This window comes from Peromyscus californicus, unplaced genomic scaffold (assembly GCF_007827085.1).
Source record: "Peromyscus californicus insignis strain IS unplaced genomic scaffold, ASM782708v3 Scaffold_4__1_contigs__length_199733344, whole genome shotgun sequence".
NCBI lineage: Eukaryota > Metazoa > Chordata > Mammalia > Rodentia > Cricetidae > Peromyscus > Peromyscus californicus.
Window position 1 is genome coordinate 162,063,263 of NW_026294562.1, and position 22,744 is coordinate 162,086,006.

General features: G+C 51.1%; 2 protein-coding genes across 7 annotated transcripts; one reads left to right on the forward strand and one right to left on the reverse strand.

Moving 5' to 3' along the window:
- The first annotated feature begins 164 nt into the window (after nucleotides 1–164).
- On the forward strand, nucleotides 165–6,279 carry CUNH19orf33 (chromosome unknown C19orf33 homolog). Its single transcript, XM_052762214.1, has 4 exons — nucleotides 165–5,576; nucleotides 5,707–5,819; nucleotides 5,967–6,035; nucleotides 6,174–6,279. Exons 1-4 carry the CDS (start codon nucleotides 5,555–5,557, stop codon nucleotides 6,273–6,275), a joined length of 306 nt encoding a protein of 101 aa, XP_052618174.1. The 5' UTR covers nucleotides 165–5,554; the 3' UTR covers nucleotides 6,276–6,279.
- A 62-nt stretch (nucleotides 6,280–6,341) lies between these two features.
- Nucleotides 6,342–22,721, reverse strand: Yif1b (Yip1 interacting factor homolog B, membrane trafficking protein). 6 transcript variants are annotated; one of them, XM_052762205.1, is made up of 10 exons: nucleotides 22,616–22,721; nucleotides 17,042–17,166; nucleotides 16,778–16,969; nucleotides 10,172–10,410; nucleotides 9,974–10,078; nucleotides 9,803–9,881; nucleotides 9,635–9,692; nucleotides 8,603–8,758; nucleotides 8,436–8,529; nucleotides 6,342–6,633 (listed from the first exon to the last, which is right to left on the reverse strand). In XM_052762205.1, the coding sequence occupies exons 3-10, from the start codon at nucleotides 16,830–16,832 to the stop codon at nucleotides 6,478–6,480; spliced, it is 942 nt and encodes a 313-aa protein (XP_052618165.1). In that variant the 5' UTR covers nucleotides 16,833–16,969; nucleotides 17,042–17,166; nucleotides 22,616–22,721; the 3' UTR covers nucleotides 6,342–6,477. The 6 variants fall into 6 exon arrangements, with proteins under 6 accessions (XP_052618165.1, XP_052618166.1, XP_052618164.1 ...); XM_052762206.1 differs by having other exon boundaries at nucleotides 16,778–16,904; nucleotides 17,042–17,195; nucleotides 22,616–22,717; XM_052762204.1 differs by having other exon boundaries at nucleotides 17,042–17,195; nucleotides 22,616–22,717.
- Between the last annotated feature and the right edge of the window lie 23 nt (nucleotides 22,722–22,744).

Below are 22,744 nucleotides of genomic sequence, written 5' to 3' on the forward strand. Positions count from 1 at the left end.
CCACGTGGTGGCTAGGAGTTGAACCTGGCTCCTCTGGAAGAACAGTCAGTGCTCTTAACTGCTGAGCCCTCTCTCTAGCCCCTAGTCTTGGTTTTTTTAAGACTATATTGGGTCAGTAATAATCCTGTTCTTTTTTTTTTTTTTTTTTTTTTTACATTTATGTGTGTGTCACTGTGTGTAGAGGTCAGAAGACAAAGGAATCAGTTATCCCCGCCATGTGGGTGGGTCCAGGGATTGAACTCTGGTAGTTGGGTGGAAAGCACCCTTTGGCCCTGTAATTGCCCCCTTTGTGGTTCAGCATTCTTCTACTTTGAAGGTGGCCACAGGGCAGCTAACTAGAGCCCTGGCCAGACTTCCGTCAAATGTCGTATGGTCATTGTATTGATCTAACACAGCACTGGCTGAATGGGGCCTCCAAGTGAGGCCTGCCTTGCCCTGCTGCCTTGCCTCCCTGTGGGCTTCCTCTCCCCTCTGGACTCTTGGGATACTCCTTATCCTCCACACAGGTCCTGAGGCATGTTCCTGGCAGACTGGCATCTCTTGGACCACCCTCCTGGAAGTAACCACAGTCCTTGCTTCTCTGGCATATGGACACTTTTAAGAGATTCTGGCCTGGAGGTGGTGGCGCACCCCTGTAATTCTGGGACTCAGAAGCAAGGCGAACCTGGGCTATACAATGATACCCTGTCTCAAAGATAACATTGGAGCAGGAGAGATGGCTCTTGCAAAGGACCTGATTTCAATTCCCAACAACCACATGGTGGCTCTGAACCATCTGTTATTCCAGTTCCAGGGGGTCTAACACCTCTTCAGGTCTTTGGGGCACCAGGCACACAATTGATGACATGCATGCAAGCAGAACCCCCATACACATAAGATTTAAATGGAAAAGTAAACCATTGTCAGCATTGAAACCTGCTCTGTTCGGTACCTGATGCTGTTGGACTCATCCCATGTGGACCCACACATCTTGCTCCAGCTAGGATGATAGAACACACACACACACACACACACACACACACACACACACACACACACACACACACCATCCCCCAGAGAACCATGTCAAGTTTATTAATGGCTTGGGCCAGTTGCCATTTTGGCCCTGATAGTGATTGACAGTAACCCTAAAGGTCACAGGTCAGTCTGGTCCATCTTTGTGGGTCCAATGGATGATAGAGCCCTAGATACATCGAGTTTGTAAGATGTGCTCTTCCTTCCCTGGCCTGAGGCTCAGGGTGGTGCACTGAGGATGCCTTCCTTTGTTGCCTGGGGATGAAACAAGGTGAAGGAGTTGCCCTCTATTGGTTGGATTGACCAAAGTGTTCAGTGGAGCCACATACTCTGTAGAAGCCCACATGGTTTAGGGCTGGGAACTGGACTGCTAGCAGAATCCACCTACATGGGTCTCTGCTCCCTGGAAGTTTGCAAAACTTGTACTTGCATCAAACTCCACAACGCTCTGTGGTGATCAGCTGGCACTAGAAGAGGAAGCTGTTTAAGCCATTCCTAGAATGGAAACATACCATTCCTGGTCCAGGAACCCAAGACCCTAGGGCTTCAAAGTTCAAGACCAGGTGATCCTGAGCACTATGGAGGTCATTCCTCAGGGTTGTGTTTGCATCTCACATGTTTAGGGAGCAGGGGAGATCTCAGATATAAAGCTGTCTGAAGGTTTTCCAAGCGTTATAACACCCCTTTGTTAATGTGAGGCAATTGACGGGCCATTGAACTATACCCTCACCTATTTATGTTCCTCCTGTCATAACCCACTGTATGGGCATGTATGTCGTCTTCTGGGGTTCTGTGAGCAAAGATGCTGATGCCAGTTTCTGACCCAGCATCTAGATATTAACAGCTAGGATGTTAACTTAGAAGCAGAATGAAATAAGTTCTGGACTGATAACTGAGTGGAAGCCCAGCTTGGCCCCTTAGCACATTCCCAGATTTGCTGATCAGTGTCTCAGGGGCCACTGCTGTTTATGGTAGTCACAGGCCAGTATAGTGCTTCAGTCTGATGAAAAAGAAAACAGTCTCTGTGTGTGTGAGTCCATCCAGCTGCCTGGATGTGGCTGAATGGGGATAATGTTTATAGGAGCTGGCTGTTCATGGAAACCCCAGGAGAGACTAAACCAGCCCTCCTCATACTCACTTTTCCAGTCAAACATGACCTCAAGCATGTAGGAGGAACCTCAGGCATATAGATATCCAACAACTGGGTCCCTCAGCATCTTGCCTTCCCTGCCTACTCTAATTGTTGACCAGAAACATATTTGTGAATTGAAATAACAAAATCCCAGGGTTCGAGTGAGCCCCCGAGGATGCCCTTCTCCAGGTGAGAATAGAGAGGTGTGGATTTGTTGGAGTGGGTATGACCTTATGGAGGAAGTGTGTCACAGTTATACACAGTTTCAAAACACCCTGTGAGTGCTAGCAATTGAACCTGGGTCTTCTGCAAGGACAAGTGCTCTTGACTGTTAAGCCCCTCACTGTGGTATTTTCAGACAGGTCTTACTGTGTAGCTCAGACTGACCTCTAATTAGTAATCCTCCACCACTCCTCCTTTTCCAGTGCTTGACTTACAGGCCACTTGCTCACCTTTGCACAAGGGGAAACAGGTCCGGAGTGGTTAGTGAGGGCTAATTGAGGTGTCCCTGTGGGCACTCCCCAGTCAGGTAAACCGGGAGGCGTCACCAGATGACAGTACGCACCACTATGAGTCACATGTCTGGGTGAAGAGCAAGGCAGGCAGGGTCTCCACCCTCATGGAATTTATCTCCTGCCTGGACAGACTTTCCCCCCTTGATACAGGCCAAAGGTCCCCACCCTCCCTCCTAATCTCGGCCTCTCTTATCTTCCCACTCTGACTTCCTTAAAGATGCTTGGACATCATTCCTGCCTCAAGGCCTTTGAACCTCTGAACCTTCCTATCTTCATTCACTTTTATCTTTTTTTTTTTCATGTTTTTTAGAGAGAAAGTTTCTCTGTGTGTTTGTCTGTGTGGGCCAGCTGTCCTGGAACTTGCTCTGTAGACCAGGCTGGCCTCGAATTCAGAGATCCGCCTGCCTCTGCCTGTGTTACCATGCCTGGCCCAATTTACTTCTATCTATAAGATTGTTATTTTTATTGAGGATTTAACCTAGGACCACTTGTATGCTAGGCAAGTGATCAACCCTTGAGATAAACCCCAACGACCACCACCCTTTTTACCTTTGGGTCAGGGTCTCCCTAAGGTGTACAGACTGGCCAGGAACATACTCTGTAGTCCAGGCAGGCCTTGTTTGTAGTCTTGAAACTGCACAGCAGGGGCTGGCCCCTGTGTTGCCTCCACTCAGGATCACCTCAGTCACACAGCAAGCCTGAAGCCAGCCCCCACTGTTGGAAACCCAGCCTCCCAACTACAGGCAACCAACCACAGCTCCAGTGAGGTTTCCACTTGAAAATCTACCCTCTGCCTAGCACACCACACACTTAGTGCTCCTCTGCTCCACTGCATTCCTCAGCTTTTATTCCTGTGGGTGGAATGGGTATTAGGTTTTGGATACAGAATCCACTTATGTTAAGACAAGTTTTGGTTATATGAGTTCCAGGCCAGATAGGTCTACATGAGACCCCTGTAGGGGACTAGAGGGATGGCTAAACAGTGAAGAGCACTGGCTGCTTTTCCAGAGGCCATGGGTTCGAATCTCAGCACCCACATGGTGGTTCACAACTGTAACTCCAGCTCCAGGGGATCTGACACTGTCTTCTGACCTCTTCAGGCACCAGGCATGCATAGACAAAACAGCTATATATGTAAGAATTTAAATTTTAAAGAGGGGAGGTGGTGAAGAGCATTTACTATTCCTGCAGAAGAGTGCGGTTTGGTTTCTAGCACCCACTGTGGCTCAAAAACACTTGTGACTCCAGTTCCAAGGGATGGCAACCCTCTTCTGGCCTCCACAGATACCGGCACACACACATGTAAGCATTCACACATGCATAAAATTTTTAAAATCTTTTTAAAAAGTATTTTAGAGGCGGGGCAGTGACACACCTTTCATCCCAGCACTGGGGCAGCAGAGGCAGGTGGATCTCTGTGAGTTCAAGGCCAGCCTAATCTACAGAAAAGTTCCAGGACAACCAGGGCTGTATTAGGCAGAGAAACACTGTCTCAAAAAAACAAGAAAAAACAAGTATTCCAGATAATGATAAGCACCAAACTTGTGCTGGAATGACGGGGCCTGCAGCAACTAGGGCAGGCATTTCTGCAAAATGACACTGAAGCGGGCATCTGGAGCGGCACGTGCTCGTTATGATACGAGTAGGCATTTGTTTTTCATATTTTTCTATTACAGTTCTCTCTCTTTGTGTGCATGTGCCCGGATGTGCACCTGTGGTACCAGCGTCAACTTGCAGGAGCTAGTTCTCTCCTCCATGTGGGTCTTAGCGATTGAACTCGGCTCACTAGCCTTGGCAAGTGTCTTTACCCAATGGGCCACCTCACCAGCCTCATTTTTTTGAGACAGGTAGAGCCCTGGTTGTAGCTCTGGTTGTCCTGGACCTCGCTCTGTAGCCCAGGCTGGCCTCGATCTCAGATATCTGCCTGCCTCTGCCTCCCGAGTGCTAGAATTAAAGGTATGTGCCATGACACTCTGTCATGCTATGTAGCCCAAGCTATAGCAAAACTTTAAATCCTCCTGAGGTCTCCTGAAGAGTGGAATTACAGTCCTGCATCACTGTGCCCAGCTTGGAGCTAATGTTTGTGATCAAAAAAGTTAGATGGTGAAGCCCAGTCCTAAATGTGATGGTTTTGAAGAGGTACTGTTGAAGGTAATAGGATCTTGAGAGTGAAACTCCCCATTGGGATTAGAGCCATTAGGAAGAGAACCTGCATCCAGACATAAGAAAAACCAAGACAAACTGGCAGGATGCAGGCCATCTCCACACTAGGGGTCTGTCTCTGTTCTGGCACCAAGCTCTCAGCCTCGACAGCTATAAGGTAAATTACTGTTCAAGCCACTTACCTGCTGTGTTTGTTTTAACAACCCAAATTAAGACACCTGCCTTTATCAAAACAACACAACACATTTCACAAGCACTTACTCTGCCAGGCACCAGTCTAGGAATTTAACCCATCTGCCTTGTCTTCCACCATCACCCCAGGGTGCAACTTTGCTGAGGCCTTCTTCCTTCCGGCTGCCACCAAGCTGCACTAGTTTGGGATCCAAATCCCTGACACTACTTTTCTCAGGCCGAGGGGCCGGGAACCGAGCCCCCCCCCCCCCCACGCTCCCAGGATGGTCTTTAACTTTGTTCAGTGTACATGGAAAGACAGGCCTCAACCCTTTCCCCAGAACCCACAGCCACCCCCACCTCCATTGCGCACAGAGGGAAGTCTGGGTGGGGCTGGGAGCGGCAGTGCAATGAGTGAGTCAGGGCCTGAGTTGAGGGGTGCAAAGGTCCGGAGGGTGGGGCTTCGCAGAATTCCTGGGGGGGGGGCAGGTCTCGCGGCCCCACCCCCTGCCCCAGGCACTGCCTAAGCCTTCAGACCTTCCAGACAGCGATCATCGCCATGGATTTCGACCTGTCCGCAGGTAATGCTCCCCGGAGTGGTGGATTTGCGGTACTGTACGAGGTGGGGGCCGGACTCAAATCCAGGAACTCCCACCGAAGGGCCTCTCCCAGCTGCCTGCACAACCCGTCTAACTTTTCTTTCCTCGGCAGCCCTGGGCCCTGGTTCTAAGAAGCCAGAGGGGACAGGTCAAGTGGGAAACCCCAAGCACTGTCCCCCTAAAGCTCCGGGCCGACCAGAGGCAGGCACTGCTCACAAGCCAAGGGTAAGTCACCTCACCACCGGGCATCGCGACTCGAGGGCCCAGGATGGGGACTGGCTTCCGTCCTGGGTGTTCGGCCACACCTCAGCCTCTCAGCTTGGTTGGAAGCTGCCTCACCCCCTTACTGTCACCCCCCCCACCCCCATCTAGCATGGCTCCGGCAGCTCCTCTGACTCCAGCAGCAGCAGCAGCTCCAGCGACTCAGAGGGGGAGGGAAAGGTAAGAGGTTGCCCCTCTCCCTGCATGACCCTGGTCAGGGTCAGCTTAGGATCCTTGTTGCGGTGGGTGGGGCAGGTCCAGTTCCGCTCCCAACCGGGCCACCTCTTCTTTCTCCCGCCCACCGCCCTCGGCCCTCAGAAGCACGCCACCGGCTGCAAGAAGCATGAACGTTCCTCGGACAAGGCCAAGAAACCCAAGGTGAAGAAGGAGAAGAAGAAAAAAAAGGCGGCCCCCCACTAACCTATTAAAGCTTGCAGCCCGCCCCGCTCCCCAGCGCCCCCTGCCGGTCAGGAGCGGAGGCCGCGCTGAGCCCATCAGGTTTATTGTTGTGGGTGTGCAGCTGGCGACAAGAGCACCTTGGCTGGGAGGGAGGGGCACGGGCCTGGAGACGGGGCCCGGGTCGGCTGAGATGAATGTGGCAGCGGAAGGCGAGGCTGGCCGCTCATCGTACCAGGTGGAAGGTGAGCCAGTACATGAGCAGCGGCTGCGCGGCCGCCACCGCCATGGTCAGGTACATGCGCAGCTGGTTCCGCGCCCCACGCACCGGTACCCCTTCGGCCGCCGCCTGGGCCAGGATCTTGAGCCGCAGTGTCCGGATCTGCGTACCACGGGGGAAGATGGGGAAAAATGGGTCAGTGTGGGGGTCCCTGCCCCTCTGCGGCCTCTAGCTTGCTCTCCTGGAAGGCTCTGCTGAGTTGCTACTTCGCCAGGCCTGTGAGCAAGCCACTGTGGGTTCCAGAAGCAAAGGCCAGGTGAGGTTCTGTAGGATGTAGTTAGGATGAGCAGCAAGACTGTAGATCCGACCTGAAGGGCGTGGCTTAGCCCCTTCCGCCTACCAGGAGACAGTGCCTTCCCTCATGCAAGGCAGGTCCCCACCCACGCTAGGTCACTGCCCTACCACTGCATAACACAACCGGCCCCAGAAGACACGTTTTCAGACAAGCTAGAAGAGCTCTTTTCTTTTTGCTCATGCTTAGGTGCGTTCTCTTTTTGAGGGTGGTAGAGGGCAGGATCTTGATACATAGTCCTGGCTGGCCTCGAACTCTATGTAGACAAAGTTGGCGACAAACTTGTGGCGATCCACTTGCCTCGATCTTCTCAGTGCTGGAATTACAGCCCTGAGCCACACTCGGCTTTTTTTTTATGTATTTGTTTTGTGGGGTTGGGGCACTTGAGCCCTGGTATGGAAGCTGGCACAACTTGTAGGACTTGTAGGAGTCAGTTCTCTCCTTCCACTCTGGGTACCAGGGGTAGAACTCAAGTTGTCAGCAAGGGCCCTTCCCTGCTTAGACATCTCACAGGCCCCCGAATGCTCGGGTTTTGGATGTGCGTGTGTGTGCGTGCGCGCGTGCGTGCGTGCGTGCGTGCGTGTGTGTGTGTGTGTGTGTGTGTGCATGTGCGTGTATGTACATACATACTTGTGGCGGCTACAGGACACCCTTGGGTGTCTACCCTTTTTCTTTTCTCCAGACAGGGTCTCTCATTAACCAGGCATTTTACCAAGTAGGCCAGGCTGGCAGATCAGTGAGCCCCAGGGACCTACCTGTCTTCACATCTGCAGCCCTGAGATTATAAGGGTACGCCTCCACTCCTGGCTTTCCCTCCTCTTTGGCTTTTTTGACACAGGGTTTCTCTGTATAACAGCCCTGGATGTCCCAGAACTTGCTCTGTAGACCAGGCTGGCCTCGAACTCAGATCCACCTGCCTCTGCCTCCTGAGTGCTAGGATTAAAGGCGTGTGCCACCACTGCCCAGCTCTTTTTTTTTTTTTTTTAATGTGGAGTCTAAGGATTTAACTCAGGTCTTCTTTACTGATGGAGCCATCTCCCTAGCTCCTCTAACTTTTAAATGATGACAAGACTTTCGCTTGTGGGTCAGATTTACCAGACAATCCCAGTGTTTGCCCTCTGCTTCTCATTCATGCTGGGTCTAAATCCTCCCAAGACCCTGAGGTACAGTCACGAGGCACCCCATTTTACAGAAGAGACAAAAGCTTAAGTTGAGGAAATGACTCACCCTGAGTACAGCGAGGGGCCAACCTAAGCATGGCGGTCCCTACTGCCCTCAGTCAGTACTGGAAGGACTCAGCCTCCTTGCAGGGGCGTACTGGCAGAAAGCCCAGGATGTAGGAACAGAAGTGAGGGTGAGCACCGAACCTAGAGCCTCTGTACTGGGCAACCCTGGCCCCCGGCACCTGACTGGTTCTGGCCCTTCCCAGAGGACCCATACAGGAGACCCCTCTTCCAGGAGGGCTCCTAGTCTCCAGGTTTGGGGCACTCTAAGCCCTCCCAATTCAGCAATATGACTGATCTAAATTCTCTGTACTTGGATGCTCTAAAGACCTCCCCAGGTTTGTCCAGGAGGCCTGTGGTCTGTCTTTCCCACCCCAAGCCCCACTTACCATGAACACAAAGATGGACACACAGCACCAGCCAAGCATGAGGTAGTAGCCAATCTTTCCAAAGAGCAGACCCATGAGGACCCCACCAATCATCCTGAGAGTGAAGGAGAAAGCGGGTGAAGAAGAGGCCAAGGTCTGGGACTGGCAGGCAGGGTAGGAGCACTCACCCGACATATTTGTAGCCCAAGAAGGCCACCAGGTCAATGGTGGTGAGGTCGGTGTTGACAGTGACCAGGTAGAGACTGAGCAGGATGGCTACAACCTCCAGGGTCAGCCAGGCCAGTGCCGAGCTCGCCTGCAGTCCCAGGAGGTCTGGGGAGAACCTGCCGGAAGTGACAACACTTGCTCTGTCACGGGGCTGGTAACTCAGACACCCTCTGAGCATCCCCTGGGGCAGCCCTGTGTCAGGGCCCCTGGAGATGGAGAAGGGACCAACAAGGATGCGGGTCTGTGCCCAGACAGTGACACTTGAGTCAGGGCTTGAATGGAGGGCCTCTGAGCCCTGTGAGGGGTACCAGGAGGGCTCCTCCTTAAAGAAGGGACAGCTGGGCTGAAGCCTAAAGAGTCAGGAGCTGGTGGGGTAGGGCCTTGTCTCTGCCCTGGAGCCTTAGCAATGAATCCACTGCTTCTGCTGACACTTGTTTTCAGTGCCACAAAAGGGAAGGAACAGGCAGCTGTGCTTGAGAGGTGGGGCTGACTCAGCCTGGAGGTTAGGAAGTGACATAGGATGGGAACCACAGTGAATGAGCAGGTGCTGGGCACATGTCGGGGAAGAGCACATTCCTGAATCAAGGTACTAACTGGATGTACAAGGGCGCTGAGGCAGCCCCAGCAGGGCAGGGTGAGCACGGAGGTGGGAAGGATCAGGGGCTTGATCTTCGAGCCAAGACAGCTGGACGGAATAGGGGGGCGGGCCAGGATCACCTCTCAGATGCTCCTAGAGCAAGAGTACACCGGGTGATGGTGGGGAGCAGCTCACCTAGAGGACTGTGAACATAAGGACAGATCTGTGGGTGGAGGCCAGAAGGAAGGAAGGGTGGATTTAGAAGGTCACCCAGCACAAAAGGGCCTGATGGGCTTCATGTGGGTGGGTGAAGGATGTCATTGAGGTGACGACTGTCTCAACCAACTAGTAGCAAGGTTCTAAGACAGGAGAGCCGAGACCATCCCCACCCACTCCCCTGCTCCAGGATCCTTACCTGTCCTGGGTTCCCAGTGCAAGGCCGGCTACCAGGATGTAGGTGATGAAAGCCATGGCTGTGAAAGGCAGACACAGGCACTTGTCAGAGGAGGAGAAGCCCTCCTTGGCCACCAGGCACCCACACATCTGTCCCAGACATGCCCAGGCAGTGGTGGGAGGGTGTAACCTGGAATGTAGAGGTCTGGAGCGTTGATGTCAAAGCGGGGGGCCACTGGGGTGTCCTGCTGGTATTGTACCTCCCAGTCCTGTGGAGAGAGTTGGGGGAGTGGCAGGACCCCAGGCTGAGGTCCTCCCACCCTGCTTCCGGGCAGGCGCGGAGCGAGCGGGAGGTGCTGACCTGGTGTAGGTAGGGAAAGACGAGCAGGCCCAGCTTCCTGCCCACGTACACGGTGTCCACAGCGAAGTAATACTTCAGCTTGGTGACGGGGATGAAGCGGTCAATCTGGGGAGAGGAGGCAAAGCTCAAGCCTGAGGCCCTGTGGCCCCTGCCTGCCCCTCAGCCCCTGCCCACAGCCCACCAGCCAGGTCTACTCACATTCTTGTCCACCAGCTCCTTGCCCTGAGCGGCCAGGCTGCTCCCATAGGCCATCGCCATGTTGGACATAGGGTTAGCCAAGAAGGCTGTCTCAGGAGAGGAGGAAGGGGAGGGGTAACCCAGACCACCAGGTGACGGCTGGCCTCCATAGCCCCGACTCGGGGTGGAACTTGTATCGTCGAAAAACTGGTGGGGATCAGCCATGCCTGGCTGGGATACCGGGACCCTCCGCTTTGAGGCTGCGGAAGAAAATGGAGGGGGCTCATTCATTTTGCACAGGTTCCACCTCCTGCTCCAGCCCCAGCTGGGACAAGGGGCACCAAAATAGCCCCGGCTATGATGTCAGATGGGCTGCCATCTTCGCACCGATCCATTCATCTATCTGTCCATCATCTATCCACCCACTCACCTGCCATCATCAGTTCATCTGTCCATCATCCATCCTTTCCTTACCCACCCCCCATTCACCCCTCATGTTTCACCTATCTAGACACAGGATGAGGGTGGTGATGATGAGCTCCGTGGTCCTGGTACACAATCCTGTGCCACCATTACAAACAGGGCCCTCTTCCTACTCCTCCCACACTGTCTTCCCTAGTCTGTCCCGCTGGGCTTCTCAGTGTTCCCTGACACACTGGGCACAGACTCAGCTCAGGGCCTCTCTTCTAGCCCTGCCTCAGCCTGGAACATTCTCCTCCTCACACTTTCGTGGCTCTCTCCTCTCTTCCCCAAGTCTTGCTGCATAGAGTGTAACTCTCTCGGCAGCACCCACCAATCCCTCCTCCACTGATGGCGACAGCACTGAGCAGCAGCTGCAGATGACCTGTTTCTTTTGTTCACTGGAAGGACCCCCACCCCAGGGTGGGAACAGCACCTTGTTCGCAGCTGACTCACCCAGCTCCTCGAACAGGCTTAGGTTGTGCACTCACCCTACTGGACACATGGAAAATAACGCCCAGCCAGGCACACGGCTAGAACAAAAGCCCGGGCTCGGTGTGCAGCCAAGAGTGTCTCGTAAGTGCTATGACCATTTAACCTGAGGGAGCACTGACCCCACACCACGTGTACAACACGATAGCTCCGCTCATCCACTCACAACCAGCCTGATTCAATTGGTGCTGTTAGCACTTAAAACTTATTTTTAGTAGGACAAGAGTTGGGATTTAATAAAGATATTCCAATATAGGCTTAAGCACAAGGGTTAAGAGAGAGATGCTCTCAGAAAAAGAAGACACACTGAGAGCATGGTATGGGCTTCTCGAAGAATCACAGAAAGTAAGATGTACCCAGGGGAGGCTCTGGGCTTCTCAAGGCAGCATGCTATTGTCCACATTTTATTTTATTTAAAGGACTTATTAGTTTATTATATATAGTGTTCTGTCTGCATGTACACCTGCAGGCCAGAAGAGGTCACCAGATCTCATTACAGATGGTTGTGAGCCACCATGTGGGTGCTGGGAATTGAACTCAGGACCTCTGGAAGAGCAGTCAGTGCTCTTAACCTCAGAGCCATCTCTCCAGCCCCTATTGTCCACATTTTATAGAGGAGAAAAACCAGAGCAAAAAACTGAGGTTTAGGGCTAGAGAGATGGCTCAGTGGTTAGGAGCACTGGCTACTCTTCCAAAGAGGACCTGGGTTCAATTCTCAGCATCCACATGGCAGCTCACAATTGTCTGTAACTCCAGTTCCAGGGGATCTGACACCCTCATACAGACATACATGCAGGCAAAAACACCACATGAAATTAAAAAAGAAGAAGCAGCAGCAGCAGCTGAGGTTCAAAGTCACTCAGATAGTACAAGACAGTGCTCCCTTTCAAGAGCTTGCTCAGCCAGGCATGGTGCTGCACGTCTTTAATCCCAGTACTCTGGGATCTCTGATTTCGAGGCCAGCCTGGTCTACAGATGGAATTCTAGAACAACCAGGAAGATTACATGCAGGTTGCCAACACTACCAGTCTCAGAAGACAAAACCACCCCAAATCAACAAACAAGGGAACAAGGTGGAGGGGTTGGGAAAATGACTCCGCTATGGAGAATGCTTGCTGCTCTTCCAGAGGACCCGAGTTCAATTCCCAGCACCCACAACCACCTGTAAAGTCAACTCCAGGGAATCGAACACTGCCCCTAGCCTACACACACACACACACACACACACACACACTATATATATACATATACACACACACATATATATTTAAATAAAATATTTTAAACAACAAAACCAAGCCCTAGGTAGCTAGTATCTGAAGACTGAAACCCAAGGCTGACCTCTAGCATCCACCACATATAGGCACATCCACACACAAACAAGCACACCCTTCTCCCTCCCCACTAAAAAACCGGTAGAGTGCTAACCAAGCATATTCCAGGTACTGCGCTCCAAGACACAGGGTTCAGTTCCCCAGCATGGCATAAAACAAAAACAAAACCCCAAGATAATTTGTGAAAGTTCCATCTGACTTTGTGGGGGCAGGGAACCACTGGAAGAGTAGCAGCTGCTGAGTGGGCCAGGCTAGAGACCAGGGTGGCCATTGCTGGGGGTGGGGATATTGAAAGTGGCCATTTATGTACAGAGCCAGGGGGCAGGACATGCTGAAGCTGTGCTGGGTTGGGGTGTGGAGAGGAAGTGGAGGAATCCCCTCCTTCCCAAGACTGGTCTAAGCAGGGGTGGGAGGTGCTGTCTGGGGAGATGGGGCTAGCCCTCGGGCTCCAGATCCTGACTGTTGAGCAGGCTAGCACTGCTGTGGCACAGAGAACTAAGCACATAAGACTGCAAGACCAGGAGGAGCAATCGGACCATGAGTGAACCTGCCCTTCAACTGTCTCCTCTGTGGTCTATCAAACTGCCTCATGATACTCCCATAAACTTCCAGCTGGGCATGGTGGCTAACATCTGCAATCCCAGCACTCAGGAGGCTGAGGCAAGGGGATTATATAAACGTGTTATCTTTTGTTTTGAGAGATTTATTTATTTAATGTGGATGAGTTTTGACTGCTGTTGAGCTACCATGGGAGTGCTAGGAACAGAACCAGGTCCTGTAAGAGCCACAAACACTCTTCACTGATGAGCCGTCTCTCCAACCCCGGGTGTACATGTTTGTGTGTGCACTCAGGATGCATGTGTGTGCAGAGGCCAGAGGTCAACACTAGTTGTCTCTCAGATCCTCTCCACCTTATATTTTGAGCCAGGATCGCTCACTGAACCTGGAGCTCACTGATCTGGCTATGCAAGCTGGACAAGCCCTAGGAATCCTGTCTTGGCCTCCGCAGGGCTGGGATCACAGCAAGTACTGCCATGCCCACCTATTTACGTGGGTGCCAGGGACTCAAGTCCTTACATCTGAGCAAGGTACCCTTGACTGAGTCATTTTCCCAGCCCTCCCTCACCTTTTTAAAAACAGGGTCTTACTGTGTAGCTGGCCCAGGTTGGCCTTGAACTCAAATGCCTCCTGCCTCCACCTTCCAAGTACCTAGGACAATAGGCCTATACCTCAGGCCCAGCTCACTCTTCCACTCCTTTCTAACTAAGCATTTGGTGCCGTCCACCCAGGTGGTGGCAACCTCTAACCACTGACTCACCTCGCATGCTCACCCCAGGAACATCTGGCTAGGACTTGTGTCATGAGCCCCTGCTGTGGACGTAGCAGCAGACAAGACAGCCAATGCTCCTGCCTTCCTGGACCTCCTCTGGGTTGGGTCCTTTCCAGATCTCAGAAATGGGTGACCCAATTTTCCACCCTTGCCCTCCTCTCCTCCTCTCACTGAATGCAATCTTGCTCACGATCAGCCTCATATCCACAGTGCCTTTGGCATCTGGGCTCCATCTCCAGCTGATCTGAGGCCTTCTGGGTCCAGCCTCAGGTCTTCTACCTCCAGGCTTCACCTTTCTGCCCACCCAGCCACTCTGACATCCAGCCAACAGTCCCCTACTTCTCACACAGTGCCTCTTACCCTCCCCTCTGTCCCCATCACTGCCTATTGGACTTAAGCATCTCACTTGGTCCTGTCTAATTTCTGTTTCCTTTTCCTTCCAGTGTTTTGAGTCAGGGCCTTGCTATGTAGCTCAGGATACCTTCAAACTCATATGGAGTGTGGGGGGTTATAGTTGTGTACCACTATGCCAGGCTCCTTGCCTACTCTTAGCCTCCCTGAAGGAGTCTCCAGTAGGCAGCTAGATACTTCTTTTGAAGTATGGAGCATTGGAAACCAGGGCCTTGTGCGTGCTACGCAGGTGTTCCACCACTTAGCTGCATCACTGGCCCTCTTTTTATTTTCTTTTAAAGACAGGGTCTTCCTGGGGTGTGGTGGTGAATGTCTTTAATCCCAGCACTCAGGAGGCAGAGGCAGGTGGATCTCTGTGAGTTTGAGGCCAACCTGGCCTATGGAGTGAGTTACAGGCCAGCCAGGGCTACGTGTCTCAGTAGAAAAAAAAAAAAACTAAAACAAACAAGCAAAAAACAGAGTCTAAGTTCTTCAGGCCAGGCTGACTTGGAACTATGTAGGCCAGGCTGGCCTTGAACTTGAGATCTGCTTTAGCCTCCCAAGCAGTGAGGATTATAGGCCTATACCACCAGTCCTTGCTCTGTGATACTCATATCTTTTTGTTTTTTGTATTTTTGTTTTGTTTTTCGAGACAGGGTTTCTATGTGTAGCTTTGTGCCTTTCCTGGAGTTCACTCTGTAGACCAGGCTGGCCTCGAACTCACCAAGATCCGCCTGCCTCTGCCTCCCGAGTGCTGGGATTAAAGGTGTGCACCACCACTGCCCGGATCTTTTTGTTTTTTTAAGACAAGGTCTCACTATGTAGCTCTTGCTGTTCTGGGACTCGTCCTGTAGCTCAGGCTGGCTTTCAACTCACAGGTAATCCTCCTGCCTCTGCCTCACAAGTACCTGTGCCATGTCACCTGCATGATCCTTTTAAGTGAACATAAACCTTTTCATCTTTTGCCTGAGATCAGGGAGCACTGTGCTGTGAACCAAGTTCAAACAGCCCTGCCAGGCACTCTGGCCCCAGCCCCACGGCCTCCTCTCAGGTCCCAACTTTGACAAACCCCGCTTCATCATGCAACACTATCGTCCTGGAACACCCTTCACCCTGCCAATGTCACACTCGGGACTCTGCTCAGTGTTCCCTTCTCCTGACCAACTTCACTCATTCCCTCTCATAATGCCCAGGGTCCTCCGTATTGTTTATTTTCTTGGCACAGGACTCCATAGCCTTTCCCTCCATGAATCCCCTAGGTTTTTCATCATCAGGTATGCCCTCTCCAAGGAAGCAGCGATACTTCAATCCTGAGCAAGTGAATTCCACGGCTCCATCCCAGCCCGTGCGCTCCACAACACCATCTGCTCAGCATTCTTTTCAGAAAGAACTAATTCTTCTTAACTCTGTGTGTGTGTGTGTGTGTGTGTGTGTGTGTGTGTGTGTGTGTGTATCTGTGTGTGTCTGTGTGTGTCAGAAAACAACTTTTAGGAGTCAGTTCTCTCCTCCCACCATGTGGCCCAGGTGATCGATCAATCTCAGGTAGTCAGGCTTGGTGGCAAGTACTCTTAACGGGAGCCATCTCTCGGAATTAACTCCTGACATCCCCACCTTTTTCTTTAAAGACAGTCACACCATGTTGCCCAGGCAGGCCCTGAACCCATAATCTTCTTCCCTCCATCTCCCAAGTGCTGGGGTTACAGGTGTGCACCATGGCACCTCACTCCCTTTGCTCCTACCAGAGCAGCTCCATTGCTTCAGGCTGTCCCTGACCTCTGCTCTGTACTGGCAGTTCCATGAAGGGCAGGAACAAGTGCTAGCTGGCCTCTGCTGGATCCCCTGCATCACGCATCACCGGCCTGCCGGACACTGATGCTAGAGTGAAGGGGGAAACGGGTCCTCCTCAGGCCCTAGTATATCCCAGATTACTCTCTACTTATTACTCAACTACTCTTGTTGACTGACACATTTGCTTCCTGTTAAATGTCTTCTTCCTGAACTCTAGCTGTAAGAAAGCAAGAACCAGGGCTTTGGTGGTTACTAGTGTGTGCCCAAATTCCAGCCCAGGGCCTGGCATAAGGTTCACTGGAGTTAAGATATGTTAGAAGAATAAACCAAAAAAACAGGATAGATACACACACACACACACACACAGAGACCGAGACCCCAAGAGGAACTCAAAGAGGAATTCAAATTCGCCGCTGGGGAAAGGAGGTTAACAGGACGATAAATACTAGTTCCGATCGTCAATGGGGTGTAAATATGGCCCTGTCCGCACACGGAGTGCCCAGGCGGCAGTACTGTGGAGCGTGGGTGACAGCTCGTGGGCACTAGGGAGCCTCTGAGAAGTGGGGAGCACAGGAGGGCAAATCGCTGACTGCAAATGAATGGAAGTCGCGTTTCTCTGAACATCACACTAAATTCTACTCCGACTTGCTTTCTTTTAAAGGAATTTACCCGCAATGCGCCCCCTACCCGGACTTGGCATCCCTGCGCTGTGCACACCTAGAATCTCCAGGTCCTGGATCTCTTGACCTCCGTCCGACCTGGAGTGACCTCGCCAACCGCCGCGACGGCCCCGCCACACCCTCGCCCGCCCGATCTCCTCAGCCAGCCACGTACGCCACTTACGCAGCCGGGGCGTCCCCGCCGGCGCCGCCAAACCTGCCGCGTGCATGCTTCGACGCCACCACCGCGAACGCCTCAGCCGCTGTTCGGAATGGACCCGCCCGGGTCCCGTAGCCACGCCCTAGTGGTGCCGAAGAGCCAATAGGTCTCACGATGGCGCGAGAGCTACGCCCTCTAGGGGGAGGCCTGTAGAGTGGGCGGGGGCTTGCGTAAGAGGAGGGAACGAGCTCAGGACGTAAGGGGAGAGAGAGGCCGTACCTGAGGGGCAGCGGGGCGGAAACTGGTACGACCCTAGGAGTAGAAGGCTTCAGGCCGGAAGGAAGACGGTCCTGGTGTAGAGCGCAGAGGTCGACGGGAAATGTAGTTCTTTCCAGGCCGGCTCTCTAGTGGGTTAGCGGAGAGCACAGGGAAGCTGAAGAAGGGTGAAGGAAGGATGCTCACAGTTGTAAGGGCCCTTTACACCAGAGCGGCACTCCTTACAAAAGTGTTGAGGGTGAGAAACGAAGTTTAGAGTAGTGGATTACTTCTGTATTCCAGTACTGAGGAAGCTGAAGTAAAGTCGTGAGTTCAAAGCCAGTCTGAGCTTCGAACATAATGCGCTCTAGTCTCAAAAAAAAAAGGAAGAAAGATGGGGCCGGTGGTGGCGCACACCTTTAATCCCAGCACTCCAGAGGCAGAGGCGAGGATATCTCCATTCAAGGCCAGCCTGGTCTACAGAGTGAGTTCCAGGACAGCCAGGGTTACACAGTGAAACCCTGTCTCGAAAAACCAAAAATTAATAAACAAACAAGATAGATTGAAAAAGAGACACTCGAGAGCCATATTAGGGCAGAAGTACTGTGTATCTTTCTTCATAGGCTCCTTTAAGCAGTTTTCCAGAAATCCATAAAAATGTTCTCACATGGTATCTTTTCCTTCAAAACTTTGTCCACCAAAACCAATGCACACAGAATGTACACAAGTGCACATTCTAGCAGAGAGCCCTGAAGACTAACTTCCTTCTCTGTGTCCCTGGGTGTTCTTTTTCTCTCCTCCTTAATGTGTCCTCACCTCTTTGTTCTGAGAAAGAGTCTCCCACAGTCTAACTTCAAACTCACTAAACTAAAAATGACCTTGAACTCCTGACCTTCCTACTTCTACCGTCCAAATCCAGGGATTACAAACAGAAAGGGGCTGGCCCTCTTTCCTCCACTTATCTCAAGCAAAGAAAAATGGGAGGAAATGACTTTTTTGAAGTGATAGCACTCCAGAGGAGGTGGTTCACAAGTGACCCTGTCATTGTGGCCTCGCCTTCCTCTGCTGAACTTGGCTTCTCGGGAGGAGCCCTGCCTCAGTTGCAGTGTTGAGACACACCGTTTTGCCACTGTGTTAACATCCGACTCCTAGGCACTACCCCATTTCTCACCCTCAGCCCTTCCTTCATCCTGTCTAGATTCATCTTCTCTTGATGTTTTGGGTTTGCTGTGAGCCTCTTTGGTGAATAGAGTCACCTGTAGGTGTCTGTTGAAGGTTGGTAACAGGATCCTACCTACAGCAAAAACCTCGAATGGCCGGCCGGGTGGTGGTGGCGCACGCCTTTAATCCCAGCACTCGGAAGGCAGAGGCAGGCGGATCTCTGCGTTTGAGGCCAGCCTGGTCTACAGAGTAAGTTCCAGGACAGCCAGGACTACACAGAGAAACCCTGTCCTGGAAAACTAAAAAAAAAAAAAAAGTTCAGGGCCAGATGGGGCTAGTATTTGTATGTAACATGTGTAATCCTTCCTTATACCTTAAACCATTATATATATTTTATGATATATATATATATATAATACTTTTTTCATTTTTAGGTGCTGAAGATCAAACTTAGGGTTCCATGTGAGCTAAGCAAGAGCTCCACTACTCAGCCCCTTAAATCATTCTATGTTATTGATCCCTGATACGATAAGTCCTATGTAAATAGCTGTATTTCTGTATTGTTTAGGAAAAAATGACATGAAGGCTAGGCATATAGCACAGTTGGTAGAGTGCTTGCCCTGCGTACATGGGGCCCTGAGTTCTATCCCTACCACCACAGATGAAAAGCATAGGAGGGATACTTGGAAAATATCTGTCCACAATTAGTACAGACTCCTTTTTTTAAACTTTTTATTTTATATGCATTGATGTCTTGCCTGTGTGTATGTCTGTGAGAGAGTCCCCTGGAAATGGAGTTACAGATAGTTGTGAGCTGCCATGTGCGTACTGGGAATTGAACCTGGGTCCTCTGGAAGAGCAGTCAGTGCTCTTAACCGCTGAGCCATCTCTCCAGCCCCTCTTTTTTTGTTGTTGTTGTTTTTTTGTTTTTTTTTCGAGACAGGGTTTCTCTGTGTAGCTTTGCGCCTTTCCTGGAACTTGCTTTGGAGACCAGGCTGGCCTCGAACTCACAGAGATCCGCCTGGCTCTGCCTCCCGAGTGCTGAGATTAAAGGTGTGCACCACCACTGCCCAGCTCTTATTTTTATTTTTCAGCTGTGTGTGTAAATATGTGGGGGTATTCGCATCTGGGTGCAGTGCCTGCAGAGTCCAGAAGAGGGCATTAGATCCCCTGGAACTGGAGTTATAGTTGTAAGCCATGTGACATGAGTGGTGAGAACCCAACAATATCTGTTCTTTTATGCTTTTTTTTTTTTTTTTTTTTTGAGACAGGGTTTCTCAGTGTAGCTTTGCACCTTTCCTGGATCTTGCTCTGTAGACCAGGCTGGCCTTGAACTCACAGAGATCCACCTGGCTCTGCCTCCCCAGTGCTGGGACTAAAGGCGTGTGCCACCACTGCCCGGCATTGCTTTATTTTTTTTAAGAAATTATTTATTTTTATTTTCTGTGTATGGATATTTTGCCTGCATGTATATCTTTGTACTACGTATGTGCCTGGTGCCCTCAGTGGCAAGAAGAGAGTGCCAGATCCTCTGGGTGTAAGCTGCCATGTGGTGCTAGGAACTGAACCCAGGTCCTCTGCAAAAGTAGCAAGTGCTCTTAACTGCTGAGCCATCTCTCCAGACCTGGAACTTTTTTTTTTGTTTTTTTTGTTTTTTTGTTTTATTTTTTGTTTTGTTTTTTCAAGACAGGGTTTCTCGTGTAGCTTAGCGCCTTTCCTGGAACTCACTCTGTAGTCCAGGCTGGCCTCAAACTCACAGAGATCCACCTGCCTCTGCCTCCCGAGTGCTGGGATTAAAGGCGTGTGCCACCACTGCCCGGCTGCCATTCAGCTTTTTGTTAAACCAATCAGGTACCTTAGGCAGGCAAGGTGAAACAGCAACACATCTTTACATAGTTAAACAAATGCAGCATAAACGAAAGCAACACATCTTTACATAGTTAAACAATTATTCTGCAACACAAACAAATGCAACACATCTTTACATAGTTAACAAATACTCTATTTCACAACATTGAACTCCCTATGTACCTGAGGATGACCTAGAACTTCCAATTCTTCAGCCTCCTGCGTCCTAAGATTACAGACATGCACATCATTCCTGCCTTGTACTCCATTTTGTGTGTGTTTGTGTACGATGTGTGTGCATGCATATGTGTGTGTGAGTTTGGGCATTGAGAGTGCCCACGTGCCCGTGGAAGACAGAGGATGACTTACAGGAGTCGGTTCTCCCTCCATCATGTGAACCCAGGGATTGATCTCAGGTCTTCAGGCTTGTTGGTGAGTGTTTTTAGCCACTGAGCCATTTGGCCTGTCCCTGCACTGTTTTAAGCCTTAGTTTTCTCATGTGTTTATTGGGACTCTTCTAGGAGGGTTGAGGACTCACTAAAAAGTGTACCATACACAGGACCTGACTTGAGCCTGGAACACGGTAGCTATTGTTACTGTTTTTATTATCAAGCATCTCTTCCTACAGACAGAGCCCCAAATTGGGTTCTGTCCCCAGAATTACCACAGTTTTATAAATAGAGTGTGTCTGGGCTGTGGTCTGGTTGTGGGCAGGATTCTGGTCTGCCCTCCATGCAGCTGGAAGGAGAGCGCTGAGTTCAAGCTGTAGAGGTCTGGGGGGAATCCATGGGGAAAAAATGGAGGAACCCCTCTTTTATTTTTACCTACTTACTTATTTTCAAGACAATGTCTCACTCTGTAGCACTGGCTGACCTAGAACTCACTCTGTATACCAGGCTGGCCTCCCAAGTGCTGGGATTAAAGGCGTGAGCTACCGTCTAGGCTACTTACTAGTTTGTTGTTGCTGTTGTTTTGGGGACAGAGTTTTCCTACACACAGCTTCCCCACCTTTAAAATTTTTAATGTGGGGTTGGGGATTTAGCTCAGTGGTAGAGCGCTTGCCTAGCAAGCTCAAGGCCCTGGGTTCAGTCCTCAGCTCTGAAAAAAATAAAAATAAATTTTCTTTTTCTTTTTTTGTTTTTTGTTTTTTGTTTTTTGAGACAGGGTTTCTCTGTGTAGCTTTGGAGCCTATCCTGGATCTTGCTCTGTAGACCAGGCTGGCTCAAACTCACAGAAATCCACATGCCTCTGCCTCCCGAGTGCTGGGATTAAAAGTGTGTGCCACCACGGCTGGCTTAAAAAAATTATTTTTAATGTGTACAGGAACATCTTAGCCCCTGGGTCTGGTGGCTCTATCAGGGTAGGGGTCCCTAGAAGATATTCCTGACTTTATATATAAATATACGTGTTAGTTTATTTATTTATTTTATTTTGGTTTTTCAAAACAGGGTTTTTCTGTGCAGCTTTGGGGCCTGTCCTGGATCTCACTCTGTAGTGGCTGGCCTCGAACTCACAGAGATCTGCCTGCCTCTGCCTCCTGAGATTAAAGGCGTGTGCCACCACCATCTGGCCTGTTAGTTTATTTATTTCCGTGTGTATGGGTGTTTTGCCTGCATGTATGTCTGTGCACCATGTGTATGCCTGATGTCCGAGGAGACCAAAAGAGGTCATTGGATCCCCTGGAACCCCTGGAACTGGAGTTACAGACAGTTGTTAGCTACCATGTGAATGCTGGGAATGGATCAAACCCAGGCCCCTCTGCGAGAGCAGCTAATGCTCTTCTTAACCACTTAGCCATCTCTCCAGCCATTCCACTCCACCTTTTTGAGACAAATATTCACTAGCTAGCCCAGGCTGGCCTAGAGGTGGTGATCGTCCAGTCTGTTTTCCAAACGCTGACTGCAAGCCACCACACTCACACCAGAGCTTTATTCCTTAATCTTTTGGGTTTTTTGTTTTGTTTTGCTTTTTTGTGTTTTGTGTTGTTTGTTTTGTTTTGTTTTTGAGACAGGGTCATGTTATGGAGCCCTGAAACTTACTATGTAGACTCGTCGGGCCTCGAACTCATAGAGATATACCTGCTTCTGCCCCTGCCTCTTGGGTGCTGGAATAAAGGGGTGAGCCACCACGAAAGCTATCTATTAGTTTTTCGGTTTTTTGAGACACAGTCATACAGTCCCCTTCCAACAATTTCCCCCGACTCCTGGTCAGCTGTTCCCAAGTCATCGCCACATCTGCCCCACAACTTCTTCCACATCCTAGTGCCTCACAGCAAAGTCCCAGCACAGTACTGGAGATGCTAAGGCAAGTGCTTTAAGGCCTGATCTCACTAAAAGCCTGTCTCACTTTGCTCCGTGTTGGCCCGGAACTCGCAGCAATCCTGCCTTAGCCTCCCCAGTGCTAAGATTATAGGGAGAAGCCCCCATCCCCGAGGAGAGCTTCAATTCTAAGTTAAGAAGCTGCGACTCCGCAAGGAGCAGAGTTGGAAGGAACGTCAGGCAGGGAAGAGCTCCACCGCCACCCTTCCCACCCCGTCGGTCTCCGGGATCCGGGAGCGTCGGGCTCCACCCTCCCGGGTCCTGTACTCACACCTGGTGTTTGGGCGTGCCTCAGTTTCCCAGTAGTAGGGCGTTCCGCCAGCCCCGCTCCTCCCCCTTTTCCTCTTCCTCTTCGGGGCGTCGGTGGCGGCGCCTGGAGCTCCCGGAACTAAAAGCAGAC